This window comes from Populus alba, chromosome 2 (assembly GCF_005239225.2).
Source record: "Populus alba chromosome 2, ASM523922v2, whole genome shotgun sequence".
Classification (NCBI taxonomy): domain Eukaryota; kingdom Viridiplantae; phylum Streptophyta; class Magnoliopsida; order Malpighiales; family Salicaceae; genus Populus; species Populus alba.
Window position 1 is genome coordinate 7001430 of NC_133285.1, and position 12730 is coordinate 7014159.

At 36.7% G+C, this 12730-nt stretch overlaps 1 protein-coding gene across 1 annotated transcript; it reads left to right on the forward strand.

Annotated features, from left to right (window-relative positions):
* Nucleotides 1-10483: 10483 nt before the first annotated feature.
* LOC118042189 (ethylene-responsive transcription factor ERF039-like) lies at nt 10484-11746 on the forward strand. Its single transcript, XM_035049791.2, has one exon. It carries the CDS (start codon nt 10620-10622, stop codon nt 11403-11405), a length of 786 nt encoding a protein of 261 aa, XP_034905682.1. The 5' UTR covers nt 10484-10619; the 3' UTR covers nt 11406-11746.
* Nucleotides 11747-12730: the final 984 nt, after the last annotated feature.

Genomic DNA, 12730 nt, shown 5'->3' on the forward strand with positions numbered 1-12730 from the left:
TAGGAAAATAAATCAGGTGAACTAATTAAGAGTTATTTTTATAGTGAGAAAACCAACTATTCTGATATCTTCCCGTTTCCTAGAAAATTGAAGAATTAGACGGCACACATTTCTAAAAAAACAATTTTCAAACTCAGTTAATAAATGCATTAAATCTTCTAAAATATTTTTTCTATAAAAACTGGAAAAAAAATCACAAGATAATGCATCATCATCCAATAGAAATATAAGTATCAAAATAGGAAATAGAATTCTTGAGGGGGGCTCAAGGAAAAACAACTATATTTTTCGGAAAGACCAAATTAGAATGTAATGTGTATCAGTATTTAAAAAAAATACTAAGTAGCTGGTGAAATTTTATAAACTTTTGAGATCCATTGTTCTTCCATAAATAACTTGCGTTTAGCCACTTAACTTGGTGATTAATAAAGTTGCTTTATATATTCTCATTTCAGATTGGAATTGTAAAAGAGAAAAGTAGAAATTAAATAATTTTCTTGTCGGTGTATATTTTTTTCTTAAATGAATTCATCAATTTAGATATAAATAACTTATTTAAAATCCAAGGTGAAAAACCTTAGTATTAGCATGAAAACGGTGTAGAAAAAACTAGGGAAACTTGCCCATACCTTGTTAATTTGGCAAGTGGCAAATTTCACGATGCATGTGTATATTATTATATTGAGCTAAATTCTAGTCTTGACTGATTCTTGTTCATGTGCGCATTCAACAAAAATCAAGTGGAAAGACGATATGATTTGCACCACGCAATGTATTGAATCTTGATGGCCTCATGTCATGTAATGTCATGGCTGGTAATTTGTTAAAATCAACGATATAATTGTACCATGAGGAGATCATATTTTGTTATTTTTTCCCTCTATCGGGCCTTCACTTTTGCCTGTTGCTTTAATTTTTTTTTTTTTTTTTTGAATATTGGATTATACAATGAAATATTCCTTCCATTGGGCCTTTAAATATTCTATTAGACTCCAAGCAGGTGCGATACTTAAGCTAATTAAACCGGGCAGTTCATCTTATAAGACAAATGCTTTACATGCAATTATTACCTAATCAACTCTCAATGACTAAAGGAATAACTTCTCAGTAATCACTTTAGTTGAGTTTAGACACAAACTTTACAAGCAATTATCACTAAATCAACGCTCATTGACTAATTAAGCAATAGAGCTGATTTGACCGTTGATCAAGAAGCCGCAAAAATGAGATCTTGATATGGTGGCATGGCGATGGTGTTATTTCCTTTTCATACTAGTTTTATACACTAAATTTCAATCAAGATTGAATATGTTATGTGCACGTAGTTTTTAATGGGGCCACGACAAGAATATTTTTACTGATTTTTAATAAAAAAGATGATGATATCATACAAAAACACAAATTTATTGAAATCAATAATATAAACATCAAATAAGATGCATTGATTTGTTACATTATAGAAACCACATAAAAACACTTTTGCTGTAATAAACCATACAGCACTAACACTAATATATTAAAGCAATGCACATTAGATTAGAATAATCCCACAAAATATAGAGCTTTTTGATAGGTTGAACTTCAGAATCTCACCTACTTGACCACGTTTCCCAAATAAATTATGTAAATTCTCTTATACTTATTGTAGCCTTCAAGTTAGTTTTGGACCGTACTTGCTTAAGTGATCCAAATAGCGCTCTTAGTGTCATTTTGATAAAGTGGGACAAAAAATATATTCAATAACGTGGGTTCAAGTTATCTGTGTATGTAAAGAAATATAATACGATGGAGTTAGTACTTCATCGCTTCTGTTTATCTCTCGGATTCAATTCTAGTTTAGATTTTATGATCTTCCTAGCAATAATTTGAATGATAGCTTGCCTGTAATACATCTCGAGTAAGACCAATTCTTTTAATATAAAAAAAATTAAAAAAAATTATGACTTAAATCATAAACCCCACTAGATCAAATAAGATAATTTTATCTAATTATTTAATAAAAAGGAGCCAAAAAAAATCCAGCAAACCTGAGTAAGGACACTAAACCCTGCAAGTCGAAGCATACAAACAAAATAATCTAATAGAAGGTAAAACAAGAAAAACTATGAAGCCCATTTATTAAACTAATCTAATGTTAAAAGACAAAACTGAAAAATATTATATTTTACAAAAAGAACAATCTGTAAAAAGACCCGAGTCACTCTAGGTCATGGGATCGAGATAAACCCTTAAAAAGAAAAATAAAAAAAAATCACAAAGCTTAATTTTTAACAAATATAATGTTGAAATTGAAAAAGAAAATCGATGTAAAAAAGATCTAAAAAATATATCGATATCAATCTAGGTCAATATCAAATGATGGAATTGAAAAAAAAAATCAATTTAAAAAAAAAAGACTTAAAAAAAAACAGCAATAAAAAGAATGATGATAAAATTTAAAACAATCTTTTTTTAATGGCAAAGTAGCATGAATCCCAATGATAGAAGAGAGAAAAGAAAAGGAAATAATTTGGGTTAGTTATCCGTGTATGTAAAGAAATATAATACGATGGAGTTAGTTCATCGCTTCTGCTTATCTCTCGGATTCAAATTTAGTTTAGATTTCATGATCTTCCTAGCAATAATTTGAATGATAGCTGGTCGGTAATACATCTCGAGTAAGACCAATTCTTTAATATAAAAAAAAATTAAAAAAAATTATGTCTTAAATCATAAACCCAATTGTATCTAATAAGATAATTTTATCTAATTATATAATAAAAACGAGCAAAAAAAAATCCAACAAACTTGAGTAAGGATGCTAAACCCTGCAAGTCAGATCATACAAACAAGATAACCTGATACCAGGTAAAACAAGAAAAACTATGAAGCCTATTTATCAAACTAATTTAATGTTAAAGGACAAAACTGAAAAATATTATATCTTAAAAAAAAATAATAACCCGTAAAAAGACCCGAGTCACTCTAAGTCATGGAATCGAGATAAATCTTTAGAAAGAAAAATAAAGAAAATCACAAAGTTTAATTTTTAACAAATACAATGTTGAAATTGAAAAGAAAATTGATGTAAAAAAGATCTAAAAAATATATCAATATCAATTTAGGTCAATATCAAATGATGAAATATATAAAAAAAAAAATCAATTTTAAAAAAGGACTTACAAAAAAAAAAAAACAACAATAAAAAGAATGATGATAAAATTTAAAACAACCTTTTTTTAATGGCAAAGTAGAATGAATCCCAATAAAAGGAGAGAGAAAAGAAAAGGAAGAAGAAGAAAAAAAAAAAAAGGGTCTTAACGCGCCTTCAATTGTAACATACATTACAACATTATGGAGATTTGACTGCGAAGCTTCTAATGCAACAATGGATGACGGATTTCCACTACCAAAACAGCCACACACGTCTCTAGAACATGACAACTATCCTTTACATGCTGGTATGTGTACCCGCATGCTAGTAAGTTTCTTTGCCTGTTTATCCTAGCCAACCATATTTATCTGACTTTCAATTTTAATCTCTTAACGCTTAATTGTTTTATATATATCAATATAAATTAGTTTATTTTATTTTGCCAAACCAAAAATCAACCAAGCGTCATAATTTTCCCTTTACATTATGAGAACCCCAAGCAAAAAAATTTACAAGTCAAATTCAAAATAAAATCAATGTAAAATAATCAAATTAGAGAAACAAAAGTTGAGTGATGGAGAAACCAAATCTTCCATTGACAGTACAAATCAGTCCCTTATATTAGCAAACAAAAGGGACTAAACATTTGTTTAAGCTTCAAATTCAATCCCCAAACATCTCATTCTTTCAAACCAATGAAATTAAATTTTATTTTTATAAATCAAGTATCAATCGAGGGATAAGATATTCCCCCCTACGCTGCCAGGTCCCATACACAAGCAACAAAAAATAAAAATCATCAATACCAATCCCAAGTCAATACAATATTAAAGGACCAAATAAAAAAATTATTAAGGGACCAAAATTAAAAAAAAAAGAGTTTATGAACCGAAAAAAGCTTTCACCATGCGAACACATAATAATGAAAGCTCTCAGATGGCACAATGAAACATGGATTGCGACGCCAATAATACAAAATCCGAACTGACATATATAATAGCAATCAATATAAACATATATAGGAAGCAGGGACGAAGTCACTGACAAGGCAAGTTTTGGAGGATCAAAACAGAATTAGAAATTATTAGTGTTCCAATCAAGTACTTTTTTTAATTGACTATGTCGTTCTCTTTCTCAAATAATCTTCTTAATATGATCTCTCCATCTTGTCATTAATTTATATATATTGCAATAACATGATGCTCGTTCGTTTATCTAGTTAAAATAATAAATATTTTAATTATATCAATAATTCATTTGTTAACTTTAATTAATTATAAAATAGCTTGTAATTAGTTTGATGCATTTCTCTGCAAAATCCGTGTAATTAAACAAGGATAAGATTAGAAATGGCAAGGAAAGCAAAAGATCGATATCGATGGCAAGGAAACGGGCTATACTTTCTTAAGCCAAGAAAAGCCATCAGAACTGTAAAATGGTGGGGAAAAAGAAGAAGAAAAATGAATGATTTCTAGACTTCCAACCACCCTCATAATACATACAGGTTGTGAACTGTGTTCAGGATTAAACCCTTGAAAGAAGGCAAGAGAAGAACAATTCCTTACACCATTTATATATATATATATATATCATTGGCTAGAAAACCTGGCACTGGACCCACTACCATGTGAGCCATCGTGTGTAAGATTGTGATGTGTGTTTCTTTAAGTAATTTCGATTCGAAAAAATCCCAATAAATTGTTATTTGTGGGTTATATGTTTGCACGGGGAGATTAATTTCTTTTTTTTTAAAAAGAAAATATACATAGGAAATGCCAATTTGTTACTATTAATTCATGTTTTCGTGTGTTGCATCAGTTGTCCCCATCCCCTTCTAACAGAACCCACTTGAAGGTACTCCTCGATCAATCAATCTTGACACTCCATTATTGCTTATAAAAATAAATTACTTTATTTCAACTCTCCACCTTCCTCCCTGTATTTTGCAAGTCTTGAGGCTACACGGCCTTACGTGATTAACGTGTATATATGGTTGTTCTCAGCAACTAGAAGAAATCTGTGTATAAAATTGAAACTGCGTGGCAAGTGTTGTACGTAGCAGACGTACGCCAACAATGTCGATACATTATTGGGTCAAGTTGAAGGAGACATGTCAACAAAGCACAAGATCCGAGTCTGATATTCATATTGCTCTTGTACACCCTCATGCAAAAACAAATAAAAGCTCCTACGAACCAGAATTACGGTGAAAAACATCCATGGGTCCATCGGCAAATATTTATGCTGAATTCGCGCTGTGGATGAGCGCACAATATGACCTACCGTTGATCTCTCAAGGAAAAAAAGAAGGGAAGATTAATAAATAAATAAGAGGCACAGTGTGGTACTGTGGTGGTTGAAGGTTATTCTTTCTTACGGCCAGTCACACAATTTGGGAAACTCACACAAAATTCAGAGACAAAACAATCAAAGAACAGAGGCCTTTTTTGTGATGCTTAACTTACTGCATCATTTTCTGATTTTCTTATTATATATAGAAGCAAATACGAAAGGTTACGTACTCTAAGTAACCTTGAAATCATAACTGCTATATGAAAAGTTACGTCCACTAAATAACCTCTAAATCATAACTTCTATATGAACGGTTACGTCTACTCTTAAACTCTGCTGGAATTAAAACAAAACAAACTGAAATAAAACAACAAGATTAATTCTATCATTCTCCTCCTTAAGCTTGTTGTTCTTTATTGATGTCCAGTACACCAATCTTTCCTCTCATCTCCTGAAACTTTATCCTTCCCAGTGACTTCGTTAAGATATCAGCAAGCTGGTCCTCGGTACGAACATGCTGAACTTCAACCAATCCTGATTTCACACAATCTCTTATGTAATGAAACCGAGTGTCAATATGTTTACTCCTCTCATGATGAACTGAGTTCTTGGTTAGAGCAATTGCAGATTGATTATCCATTTTTAGCACCACTTTCTTAGGTTCAGCCTTTAGCAATTCTCCTAACAATCGACTCAGCCACACACCTTGACACGCTGCCGCACAACCAGCAATATATTCTGCTTCGCATGAAGACAGCGCCACCACTTTCTGCTTTTGTGAACACCAGCTGATCGGATTTGCCCCAAGAAAGAATATCAATCCTGAAGTGCTTTTTCTGTCATTATTGTCACCAGCCAGATCACTATCCGAAAACCCGATCAGCTCCAAATCTCCTTCTTTCTTCTCATACACAAAACCATAGTTCAATGTTCCCTTCACGTACCTCAGTATGTGCTTTACTGCTGCCATGTGTTCCAGCGTGGGTTTCTCCATAAATCGACTTACCATTCCAACAGCAAACGCCAAGTCTGGACGTGTGTGCAACAAGTATCTCAAACTGCCAACGATACTTCGATACAAAGTTACATCTACAGGAGGTTCAAGGCTGTTCATGTTCAATTTCAGGCGAGGCTCCATAGGAATCTGTGTTGAGTTACAGTCCTTCATCCCACATTTCTCCAGCACCTTCTTTGCAAAACCCGATTGCTTTAAGGTGATTCTTGTTGGAGTCTGACACACTTCAATTCCCAAATAATAGCTAAGCAACCCAAGATCACTCATTCTAAATAGCCCTTTCATCTGAGATTTGAATTTGTCAATGTCTCGAATGCATCCTCCAGTGATAATTAAATCGTCTACGTATACTCCAACAGTTAAATTTCCTTCCTTTCTCGTGTACACCGCATGTTCTAGAAGACACCTCTCAAAACCGAGTGCCTTCAACGACTTATCCAACTTGGAATTCCATGCTCTAGGCGCTTGTCGCAAACCGTACAAGGCTTTATACAGTTTCAGCACCTTATACTCTTCTCCTTTTATCTCAAAACCCGGTGGCTGCAGAACATACACATCCTCCTCCAATTCACCGTTAAGGAAAGCGGATTTTACATCCATGTGATGCACTTGCCACCCCTTTTTTGCAGCGATTGATATCAACAACCGTACAGTTTCCAATCGAGCAACAGGAGCAAAAACTTCGTCAAAAATCTATCCCGTGCTTTTGAACATACCCTTTGCTACTAACCTCGCCTTGTGTTTGATTATTCTCCCTTGAGTATCTTTCTTCAATTTAAATACCCACTTCAAACCAATTGGCTTTTGATTTTCTGGTAAAGCAACTAACCTCCATGTTGCATTCTCCTGTATGCTGGAAATTTCTTCTTCCATAGCCTTTCTCCATGCTGAATCGGTTCTTGCTTCTTCATAACTCATAGGCTCATCCTCTCCTAGCAAACATAGCCCCGAATAATCCAATTCAGTAGGAATGGTTTTTGTCATACAAACTATTTAGGTCTCGTTTCCCTCTTGGTCCCACTTCTGATGCCTCTGGATGGATGAATTCGGATGCCATCTGCTCTCAACAGGAAACAACACTGGAGTTTGAGCATTTCCAGAGCCGAATTCATCTGCTCTGTTGCTACCAGCAGATGTATTCTCAGGCTCGCCAAATTGATAGAACCCTGGCTGTGGAGACGCCATATTAGGATGCAACATCTCTTCCTCAATTCGTTGATGGCAGCATCACTTGAAACTGCAACAGGAAAATAAAGAACAGTAAAGATATCCTTTGCTGGTTTAGATTCTGTAGCCGATGAATCAGTCCAGTCCCACTTCTTTTCTTCATCAAACACGGCATCACGAGTCACTACCACCTGTTTTGTCTTTGGATCAAACATCCGATAACCCTTGGTATTCAAATCATATCCAATAAACACCATAGGTTTACTTCGATCTGCTAGTTTCGGAAGGTGAGGTGTGACATTCTTCACGTGAGCAATGCATCCAAAAATTCGCAAGTGTTCAACTCTTGGCTTTCGATTGTAGTAGGCTTCATAGGGTGTCTTGTCAACTAGACTCTTAGTTGGTGCTCTGTTCAGCAAGTAAATTGCCGTTGACACCGCTTCTCCCCAAAATTCGCCGGGAACACTTTTACTTTTCAGCAAACTTCTTGCCATGCCAACCACTGTCTGATTTCTCCGTTCCACGACACCATTTTGCTGCGGAGAATAAGGTGCAGTAAGGTAGTGTTTAATGCCATTTAATTCGCAAAAACCCTTGAACTCATTTGATGTGAATTCACCACCACGATCACTTCGAAAAGCTTTCAACTTACACCCCTTCTCCATTTCGGCTGCAGCTTTGATCCTTTTAAAACTTTCAAACGCCTCGGCTTTGCTTGAGATCAGAACCTGCCACATAAACCTTGTGCAATCATCGACAATTAGCATAAAATAACGCTTTCCCCCATTCGTAGTCGGTGTGATTGGCCCGCACAAATCTATATGCCACAACTCAAGAGGGTACTCGGCTCTGAAATTTGATTCAGCAGGGAATGGTTTTCGTTGTTGTTTTCCAATCAAACATCCATCACAAATGCGATCTTCATGCTCGATTATGGGCAAGCCGTGCACCATTTGTTTCTGACTTAGAGACTTCAAAGCATGAAAATTCACATGCCCGTATCTTGCATGCCATCGCCATGCTTCTTCTTTGCTCCTTACCAGAAAGCATTCGGGTAGAGCTGGTGCTATGTTAAGCACATATAACCGGTTGCTTGACCTCTTCACTTTTGCTAACAGCCTTTGTAATCTGTCCAAAATAGTCATAACACCTCCTTCAATCACAACCTTGCATCCGTTTTCATCCAACTGGCCAAGGCTTATTATGTTGCTCTTCAACATTGGGATGTAGTAGACATTAGTAAGTATTCGATGTTCACCTGTGAAGTCTTCAAGCAAAACCGAACCTCTTCCTTGGATTTTTACAGTCGAGCCATCCCCAAATTTGACTGACCCTGTAATAGTCGTGTCAATTTCAGCAAATTTTTCAATACATCCGGTCATGTGGTTACTTGCGCCGGTATCTAAATACCACGCCTTCTCTCGGGTGCCTTTAATCTTTGGCACCACCTTGTCTTCGTGCAGTAACACATGCTCGTTCTGTATTGAGTGGCTGATAACACAAGTTTCGGCCATCAGTAGTGCCGGTTCATCATCGGTTTGTGTTGTAACAAAATTAGCCCTCTCTCTTCGGTTTGGCTTGGAACAATCTTTTGCAAAGTGTCCAAATTCATTACAATTGAAACACTTAACCTTGGATTTGTCGAAGTTTCGTGGCTTTCGGTCTTCGTTAGTGCGTTCACCATTTCCTCGACCTCCACCATATCCACGCCCACTACCATGTCCTCTCCAGTGACGTCCTCCTCTTTTGTTGTTGCTGAAACTTTCATATTTCTTTGCCTTTGGGGTTCTTGCATCCCTTTCGGTTTGGGTGAATAACAGCTGCTCTCCTGTACTCTCTGTATGAGATCGCCCCTTCAATCCCTCTTCAAATGTTCTCAAACGCCCAATAGCTTCTGAAACCGACATCGTGTCTACATCTCCAAACTGCTCAATTGTCCCAATGATTTGAAGAAATCGATCTGGAACCGAACTGAACAGCTTTTCAACAACTTCGCTTTCTTCAAGTTTCGCGCCAAGCGATCGGATCTCACCAACCAAGGCAGTCAACTTCATCGAATACTCATTTATGGTTTCTGAATCTTGCATATGCACCTTGTACAATTGTCGTTTCAGTACTTGTACACGTGCCTTCTTGACACGATCTTCGCCAATTCGCATCTCCCTGAGTGCGTCCCAAGCCTCCTTTGCCGTCTTCTTCTCCGCGATTGCCATCATCACGTCATCTGGCACGGCTTGAGAGATGGCTACCATAGCGCCTTGATCTTTGTCGTCGTCTGTGTCTGCACCTTCGATCACTGACCATACTCCTAGCGAACGCAAGATTATCTTCATCTTGACAGCCCATATGCCGTAGTTCGTTTCGCTTAACATTGGATAATGGATCGGGATTGAGGCTCCTCTTCGCCAATTTGCATTGACGACTGCAAGCGTCTTAGATTGATCTCCTTCAACACCGGCCATTGCTTTGACAACCTTGGCTCTGATACCAAATGAAGGTTATTCTTTCTTACGGCCAGTCACACAATTTGGGAAACTCACACAAAATTCAGAGACAAAACAATCAAAGAACAGAGGCCTTTTTTGTGATGCTTAACTTACTGCATCATTTTCTGATTTTCTTATTATATATAGAAGCAAATACGAAAGGTTACGTACTCTAAGTAACCTTGAAATCATAACTGCTATATGAAAAGTTACGTCCACTAAATAACCTCTAAATCATAACTTCTATATGAACGGTTACGTCTACTCTTAAACTCTGCTGGAATTAAAACAAAACAAACTGAAATAAAACAACAAGATTAATTCTATCAGTGGTGCACGTTTCTATGGAAATTGAAGAACGATCTGTATAAATATACTCGATCCCTTAATTTTAATATAAATCAACGAAAGAAAGAATCGTCATAAAAAGCTACCAAACGCTTCCTATTTTTTGTGACAATCACTCAACATTTCTCTTTATCTCCACACAACTTTGCTACTTGCTCTAGCTAGAGACCTCCCAATCATGGAAAAACATATCAACCTTGAGATTGATGCTCAAGACAAATCCCTCGCCTCGTCTTCCACCACCACCTCCACCACCAAGGGGAACATCTCTTCCTCCTCCACGCCCATTTCATGCATTAAGTACCAAGGCTCAAAGAAAGAAGAGAATTCTATCGCTCCAAGAGTATCAAGAAAAGCTCAAGAATTACGGAGTTGTGGCAACGAGGGCGGTAAAAGGCGAAAGACCGCCGAGAATGAGAATAATGGGAAGCATCCGACATATAGAGGAGTGAGGATGAGAAGTTGGGGCAAATGGGTGTCCGAAATCAGAGAGCCAAGGAAGAAGTCGAGAATATGGCTTGGAACATACCCTACAGCTGAAATGGCAGCTCGAGCACATGATGTAGCCGCGTTAGCCATCAAAGGCGGCTCAGCTTATCTCAATTTTCCTGAATTCGCTCATGAACTCCCTCCCCCACTCAGCAAGTCCCCTAAGGACATTCAAGCTGCAGCCGCCAAGGCAGCGGCTGCTTCGTTCACTGAAACAAGATACTGTGAAGGTGAAGGTGGGGGCGAAGCCGAGCTTAACGTTTCGAATTTATCAGATAGTTTGGCCATGGACACTACACAAGAATCAAGCAGTTCTCCTTCTACTGATTCTGATGACACATTGTTTGACCTTCCTGATCTCTTCATCGATGGCGTTCCTCACAGTGATGGATTTTGCTATTATTCTTCATCATGGCAATTATGTGCAGCCGATACTGGCTTCCGGCTTCAAGAGCCATTTTTATGGGAGTGCTAGAAGGTATTTTCTTGGCAACTAGTAAATAAACCCCAAAAATTGAACACGCTTGCCAACCAAACTCACTGGAGTCTCTGAGAGCAGAAGCCCGGCCATTTGTCAAGATTCTCACAAAAAGAGACTCGAACCCAAAATCTGTCTGAGGAGATATAGGCTCGCAATTTGCTGCCATCCAGATAGGGTTCACATCCACGGAGTAGCACAGAACGAAAAGAAGTTAGGTTTTCTTTCTTGCTTGCTTGCTAAGTAGATTGATTGATTACATGACCCTTGACAGAAGGGACTTGAACATGACCGCAGTACTGTAATGCATGAGAGCCCAATAAAAATTATTTTTAATCTGTTCTGTTCTTCTGTATATGCTATTCACATTTTCTTTTACTTTTATCCCATCCATCTTTGTTTCTACAGTACTTCTTTCTCTCTGCAACTTGAACTTGCAGCCCCGTTTTTTTTTTTTGCCTTCTTCTCCCAAGAGAAGAGACATGCACGCGGTTCATATGTTTTACACAGAGAGAATTTAATCCTTAGATTAAGCAGGGGCTGTAACTATAAATCATTTACCTGTCTATTATTATTGATGTCAATGCTACTATCATAATTGTCGGGGGCGGTGCTGTGATGGGCTTAGTCACCAGTGCAATTGACGAGGATGAAAATAACCTTTGCTAGATTTAGATACCGTATCTTGATAGTGAAACTTCAAACATTTTGACATATACGGTATCCACCATGACAAATCTACGTACTGATATTTTTTCTCAGGAGACGATTCATAGGTTGATGAATCGCATCATAAGGCAATGATGACTTTAGAACCCCTTTATCTTTTTCTTTACTGTCTTTTCAAAACAAAAGACAATATAAAGAAAAGAAAAGAAAAGAAAACATTGTGCCATACATCTTAGGATAATCAATGGGGTCTGGAGGAATATATATATAGTTTTCGCCGCTAGGTCTTTTTTTTTTCTTCCTTTCCTACCATGATTATGCCAGAGAACCTGTGTACACTTAGATTCCCAACCTGTATGGACATACATATAGGTACCCGAACAAGGTGACAACACCATCTATCTGAAGGGTTTTTTTAAAAAAAAATAATAAAAAAAAAAAGTTAGTGAAGGAGTCATATTCTATTTAGAAAAAGCGAAGGGCCCCCAGGTATTCCATTAAATGTATTGAATCCACTATCTATGTATTAGTGATAACTGACCTCACCCCATGAATGCCTCTCTTCTTTCGTATTCTCTCCTTTCTTTTTTCGCTACGCTCCATCTAGCCACTGGCTTAAAAATCAGAACGGACAAAAACATAATATCTTGCCC

Excerpts from the sequence above, each read along its gene's own strand:
- LOC118042189 (XM_035049791.2), top strand. The coding sequence starts at position 10,620 with ATGGAAAAACATATCAACCTTGAGATTGATGCTCAAGACAAATCCCTC.